The 6713-nt window shown below is 40.8% G+C and overlaps 1 protein-coding gene across 1 annotated transcript; it reads right to left on the bottom strand.

The window, feature by feature from the left end:
* Positions 1-1252: 1252 nt before the first annotated feature.
* LOC113407481 (vascular cell adhesion protein 1-like) lies at positions 1253-6705 on the bottom strand. The gene is made up of 4 exons (XM_026656058.1): positions 6406-6705; positions 4779-5045; positions 3184-3444; positions 1253-1487 (listed from the first exon to the last, which is right to left on the bottom strand). The coding sequence occupies exons 1-4, from the start codon at positions 6653-6655 to the stop codon at positions 1327-1329; spliced, it is 939 nt and encodes a 312-aa protein (XP_026511843.1). The 5' UTR covers positions 6656-6705; the 3' UTR covers positions 1253-1326.
* Positions 6706-6713: the final 8 nt, after the last annotated feature.

The following is a 6713-nucleotide window of genomic DNA, read 5'->3' as shown; positions in this document are numbered from 1 at the left end:
AAGGATTAACAAGTGGGAATAAAGCAAACATACATGTTGCATCTCACTATTACATGGGCATTGGTTGGGAATTTCAACTGAATAAACATTTCTATGAACAAAAATACAGTACCAAGAACAGGAGACAGTGAAATATTTAGAAACTTCATCTAAATATGTTAGGTCAATTTTTTTACGATGAGTCTAACAAATTCTGTGTCTATTCAATAAGAGTTGAATATGTGTATTGGAGCCTTATTACCATTTATGATTAACAGCAATACCCCAAGGTGGATTTATTTTAGTGTGAAAGTCTATAAAGCATGTCTATTTAGAGTTAACTTCTAAATTATGGGCCTGCCCACAGTGAAGTCAATGAAAATCTTGCTATATACTTTAAAGTGACAAGACCCCAAATAAATACCATACCATTGTACATCTCACATGCTATAGTTGATTATATCTTAACCCCAAACAGATACTTGCTGAATTACATTTATAACTGTTACATGCGTATCAAAAGCTTTGGCACATTTATTAAACAAAAGTTAAAAAGTTTTTAATGGACTCTGAAGGATTCACTAGGAGGGTGGTGAAGCACTGGAATGCGTTACCTAGGGAGGTGGTGGAATCTCCTTCCTTGGAGGTTTTTAAGGCCCGGCTTGACAAAGCCCTGGCTGGGATGATTTAGTTGGGAATTGATCCTGCTTTGAGCAGGGGGTTGGACTAGATGACCTCCTGAGGTCCCTTCCAACCCTGATATTTTATGATTCTATGATTCTATGATACATTTGTGACAATTAATTAGAAACAAAAGGCCAAATTCTCTTCTCATTTATACTATGCACTTTTACTGGAGCCAATGGAGTTATGTTGGCATAAATAAGAGGAGGACCTGGAACACATTACATGCAGTAGGAAAGTACCACCACCAAACATTTACACAAATTATATTTAAAACACTCACTATTAAATAATGCCAAAATAGTCTAATCAGTTCAAATAGTGTTGGTTTATATCTCAGGAAACAACATTTTTATGTACAGCTGCAATACGATATTGGAATTTCCAAACTGGTGTTCACTTGAATGTGTTTATAATACATATGTACAGGAAATGGGATACTATCTACAAACTTAGCACTTCAAAGAACTCTTCTTGTTGGGCATGCTTCAATAGGGAAGCGATTAACCTATTTTTAAGGCAGTGTCTTATTTTTCCCTTTAATGTAAAGGCTGTTGTATTTATCACAGTACAGATCATTTTTTCATGTTTTTCACGACAGTGTTACAAAAAGTCACTTGCATGTCATATAAGGTCATGCAATGAAGAAGGTTAGTCACTTGCTTAAACATTTGGTTCTGGTACATTTACAGGACTGTAAGATCCATTTATCTTTGCTTTCCTTGACTTGTAAACCAATATTGCAAGTGCAGGGATTGCCACTGTTGGTAAACAAGAGAGCACAACAATCACAGGAATCACATAATCTGTTTCTTTCACCATTTCTGCAAAACGAGAAAAAAAAAAGAGACAGAAGAAGTTGATTAAAAACTGTTACAAGTAGATGTATGCACATCACTGTAAAGGCAATGTTACTGTTATGTCATCTTCCTCTCCTCCAGCTTTGAGCATATTGTCTGACCCCTTTGAATTCTTTCACTGGATTCCTCTCTCTTACTGCATCACATTCAAGGTCTTGTCCACATGTACAAGGCCCTCTGTAATCTTGGTACATCTACATCTCTGATCCTATTTCCCCACCCTACCCTCTTTCCAATCAGTTCATCTTTCTGTTGCCATCATCTCCTGACTCCTCCCACACTGGGTTCGCACTTTTTATAATGCAGTTCCCTATGCCCAGTGGTGTCTATCGGACAAAGATTTGCATAGGGGAACTCTAGCTTTCCTGAGCTCCACTTATGCTCACTAATTCAGAGTATCTTAGGCCTGGTCTACACTAGGACTTTAATTCGGATTTAGCTGCCTTAATCCGAATTAACCCTTCGCCCGTCCACACTACAGAGCCAGTTAATTCGAATTAAAGGGCCCTTTAAATCGATTTCTGTACTCCACCTCGACGAACGGAGTAGAGCCTAAATCGATTTTGTTAATTCGAATTAGGGTTAGTGTGGACGCACACCACCGAATTACTGTGTTTAAGTTAATGGGGTAGTGTGGCCGCACACCACCGAATTAATGTGGTTTAAAACCGAATTAAGGTGCTTAGTGTGGCCGCGCACAATCGAATTTATACAACCTGTTTCCCAAATTCGAATTATCTAAATTCGGATTAATCCTGTAGTGTAGACATACCCTTAGAAAGTGCCCCTCAGTACTATGCTCCATGATATTCTCCCCTGGAGCTCCAAAATGAATGTGAACATGTGCATGATATAGTCTGGGGCACTGAAGCAGCTGTTTCACATGGATCCTGCTCTGAAAGAGCTATCTTCCCATGTTAACAGCTATGAACGGGTGAATTGATGTTATTATGGTTTTAGTTTCTCATTTTTCTGAGTGGAGCAGTGCCCCAGCTATTGCAATGGGACAGACCCTACTGCCTTCAACTGGAACACGCTCCTGGTTCTCATCTGCATCACACTCTCCATCATCCTTCAAATCCCTTCTTAAAACCCACTTCTTTAAGCAATCTGTCTTGCATTCTCTTCTTCAGTAAACACCCTCCCTAATCAACTTAATCATTGTTCAGTGTCTTGGGTTTGTTAGTCTTACGTAAGTTCAGGCCTGTTTGGCATAGTACACAATAAAGCGTGTTGTAAGCTGGCTGCTCCAGGGAGGATCAGGAGGCATTCTCCCTCAAGCAGACAGAGTGCCTCCAGCAGCTCCCCAGCGCACATCAAGGCGCCCTCTATCTCCTTTTGTGGGGTTCAGGCTTCTTCTCCTTATGTGCCAATCTTGCTCTGCAGACTGGTGCATAGAGGAAGTGGGGCTATGCCTGCCTTCTCCCCACCTTCCTTGAGCCACTGTGCCACTTTGGGGTAGCATTGCTAAGAGTATCAGTGCTGTATAGGAAGCTATTACATTATTGATATTCACTAGTGAACTGTTCTGTTATGTTTTTCACCACTAACCATGGTATATCTATGTGTAGGTGAACAGTACACTAGCTGTGCTAACAGCAACCTTTCAATCACTGGAAGATAACAATACAAGTAAGTTCAAAGCAACATATATGCCTACCTACAACAGCTATCTCAATCACATCAGTGTTATTTCTAGTCTCATTGTTATTTCCAGTCTCATGGTGTATGCCTGTGTCATTTTTGCTGACTGTAGAGGTGTCATTCTGTGATGAGAGGATGGTTGTGTTGCTTGGATGGATCTTTTGCGGGACTGTCTGTGGAGGTGAATTACTATAGGTTGTACTCATAATAGTGATATTTTCCCCTTCATCAACATTGTCTGATGGAGATATTAACTCTGTAGTATTCTGGGGAGGAACTAAAAGGAAAGAAAATGTCAGGTAAGATTTAAATGCAAATGTAGAGACTGACAATCACAGCAGGCTCTCAGGGCATTAATTCAGTTGAATGATTCACTACAATCTTTTCTTTAAAATCTACTTGATCACTAGCTAAAGGTACTCTCTAGTCTTCACACAGTGCTGCTGGCAGGAAGGATATTTTATTAATTGATGGACATAGCACCCTTCACTTTATACCGAACTTTTTTTCTTTAATTTAAAATGATTATGTATATTCATGAAAGGATAAAAATAGACAAGCATGGCTTCTGAAGTCCTCATTCTACAGAACAGGCACAGCAAAGGCAAAGACAAAGAATCAGAAGCTAAAAGAGAGCATGTTTGCCCAGCCTTCAGACATGTGACCTTTTTCTCAGAAAGTCATTAGGATTCCACGGTTTCAAACCCTGTTTTGCGGGACCCCAATGTAAGGGACTGTTAAAAGATTTTGGAGAACAATTGTTTTCTGATGTCTGGATCCTTCTGGAGGACAGACTTCACTGTTAATCTGTTCCTACTAATTATATATGACAAGACCCTGGGTAACTCACTACATGACACACACAACATTAAAATCCTAGGGAATGACAAAAAATGACCCCAAAACCTAGAGTCTGAAGAAATTGGCTGATATTTTAGACCATGTTTTATGCCTCTAGCAAAAAACCGAACAAACCCCACTTCATTAACATAGAGAACATTATTTTAACTGACCTTTGACATCAAGCATTATATTTTTAAATTGCTGTCCAAGCTCGTTGCTGGATTCACATTAATACATTCCTGCATCCTCTAGCCGAGCCCCATATATGGTATATCTGTCACTTTCACATACTACGGGTATGTCTACACAGCCCATGGCAGTGAGCCTTTCAGCTGGGCTGACAGCCTCGGGCTCGTGGGGGTTGTGCTACCTCTTAAAAATTGCTGTGTGGATATTGTGGCTTGGGCTGGAGCTCGGGCTCTGAAGCCAACTCTCTCCCTAGGGATCAGAGCTCAAGCTCCAGGCCAAGCCACAATTTAAACATGCTGCCTACACAGCTATTTTTAGTGCAGTAGCTCAAGCCCTGTGAGCCCGAGTCTGTCGCCTCGGCATGGAGGCTTTCTGCAGGCTGCCAGTGGCTGTGTAGATGCACCCGATGGGGATCTAGTGATTCAGAGAGCTTTGCCTGAGGTAAATTTTACCCTTAATGACTAAGGGCCATTCTTGACCTCACAGAAGCCAAAGGCAAAATTCTCACAGATTTCAGTCTGAGCAAGATTAGCCCTAAAATTTCGAAGCAAGGCTTACAATGTATCATGTTGTACACACCTTGAACAATTAAGTCCACAGTTTTTTTCTCTCTTCCAAACTGGTTAACTCCTTCACACTCATAAAGCCCCAAGTCTTCAGCCTTTATGTTATTTATAGTTAAAGTTGCATTTTCAGAAAGAAACTGCGACTCTCCACTGATTGAACGCTTTGTCCAGGAGATCTTTGGAGCTGGATTACCATAGCTGGTACATGTCATTGTCACAGCTCCCCCTTCTTTCACTGTGGTGGAGGGGGTGACAGAGACCATTGTATTTCTTGGTCCATCTAAAACGAAGGATCCATTGTTAGTTATTAATAACAGGAGCAAAGAGAGGGTTCTTTATTAAGTGCTAGATTGTCAGCCCTGGACACTGAAATCCTCTATTTATCCTCAAATCAAATACAGCACAGATAGCTTTTGAGCTTCAGTGCAAGCCCTCCTTAGCCAATGTGCCTCAGTCCTGACCAAGAGGGTCTGTTTATATGGATGGGAGGGCAGTACAGTCTCAATCCCCACTCAGTCCTTGAGCTGAGACTGCCATCACTCTGAGGGCTAAATGGGGACTAGCCCTTATGCACTGCACATTGGGACAACTCCCCTCTCCTTTTGTACAGCCCCTATAAGGGCCACACATTCACAGCCCCTGTGCTCGGGGACTGCAGAGGATGTGACTTACGATAGATTACGATATATTTGATTTGTGCCTGCAAAGAGGTGGCAGACTCCCTATACTGTCACATTTCTGCCTGCAGTCAATTGCAAGTACCAAACTGGGCCCTGATCCTACAATGAGTTCCTTGGGTGCGCAAGGATCTGTCCAGAGGATGCTCATTACAGGATTGGGGTCTTAGAGGCTAGGATGACACCCCTTTGGAATTTTGACCATGAATTCTACTGTATATTTATTTTTGTGACGTTGCTGTCCAAATGTAGTTAAACTGTATTCATTATAGGGATAACATTATTGTATACACCTCCCGTCAGACATGTGAATCACATTATGGAATTTCCTAATAGTGCTGTATAGGGTTGAAAAAGAATTAATAAATAATGGTGAAGCAAGGGACTCTGACTTGTCATTGTCTGATTGCTTTGATTGATGCAATGCACCTAGGTGTCTTGGCAACAATCTTATATTTTAAGTAAACAATTAAATATTATAGGGAATGATCCTGCAGTTCTTTTTCAGAGACTGAATCTGAAGTTGAGTTTTGCCAAAGGCAGGACCTACAGGACTGGGCCTGTCATAAGGAGAATTTAATTAAAAGGCACAGGGACAGGTGAAAAGATTGATTTTCAGGTGAGATTTCAAAGAGGTAGTTAATGAAGCAGACAATAGATGACATTTATAATTCATCTTATTTTAAGCTTTACTGGAGGAAATGGTCTCTAAAAGAAATTCATAGATTGCAAAGATAACATTTGACACAAATGGTTATTCTTCACATGAAGGGATTACAAGACTGTGCCCAGAGATGATACGACCTAAGGGCCATGTCCTATCCTTGATCTTTGTGCAGTACAGTCACTGACGTCAGTGCGAGATCCAGTGTGGATCAGGAGTACCTTTTTATATCCCTAACTTTGTAGCCCTGGTCCATGAATCCTAATGTAAAATTTAACCCCTAATATAAATATACTTACAGTTTACACTCAATCTCTGTGAAGTCTGTCTTTTCTTGGGTTCAAATTCCATTTCATCAATCGGTAATTCAGCCACACAAGTAATCGCTTTCCCAATGTCTTCAAAGGTGGGGATAAAAGTCAATGTCAGACTTTTTGTCTCAATGGTTTTGGTGCTTCCTTCCTCATAAAACTCTTTCATGCTAGGAACAGATCCATCTTTCTCCAGCTGCATCGTCAAACGCTCAGAAGGATACACTTTGGGAACCATACAGGTGATATTGGCTTTTTCCCCAACATTCAGGGGTGTGCTGATCTCAATGACTGGA

Source organism: Terrapene carolina, unplaced genomic scaffold, assembly GCF_002925995.2.
Source record: "Terrapene carolina triunguis isolate 2854851 unplaced genomic scaffold, T_m_triunguis-2.0 Scaffold211, whole genome shotgun sequence".
Classification (NCBI taxonomy): domain Eukaryota; kingdom Metazoa; phylum Chordata; order Testudines; family Emydidae; genus Terrapene; species Terrapene triunguis.
This window is presented reverse-complemented; position numbering and strand designations above follow the sequence as displayed.

Excerpts from the sequence above, each read along its gene's own strand:
- LOC113407481 (XM_026656058.1), bottom strand. The coding sequence starts at position 6,655 with ATGGTTCCCAAAGTGTATCCTTCTGAGCGTTTGACGATGCAGCTGGAG. Across the intron at positions 3,445-4,778 it reads TGTGGACTTAATTGTTCAAG|TTCCTCCCCAGAATACTACA; the intron begins GTGTGTACAACA and ends CTTTCCTTTTAG. Across the intron at positions 1,488-3,183 it reads GATTGAGATAGCTGTTGTAG|AAATGGTGAAAGAAACAGAT; the intron begins GTAGGCATATAT and ends CTCGTTTTGCAG.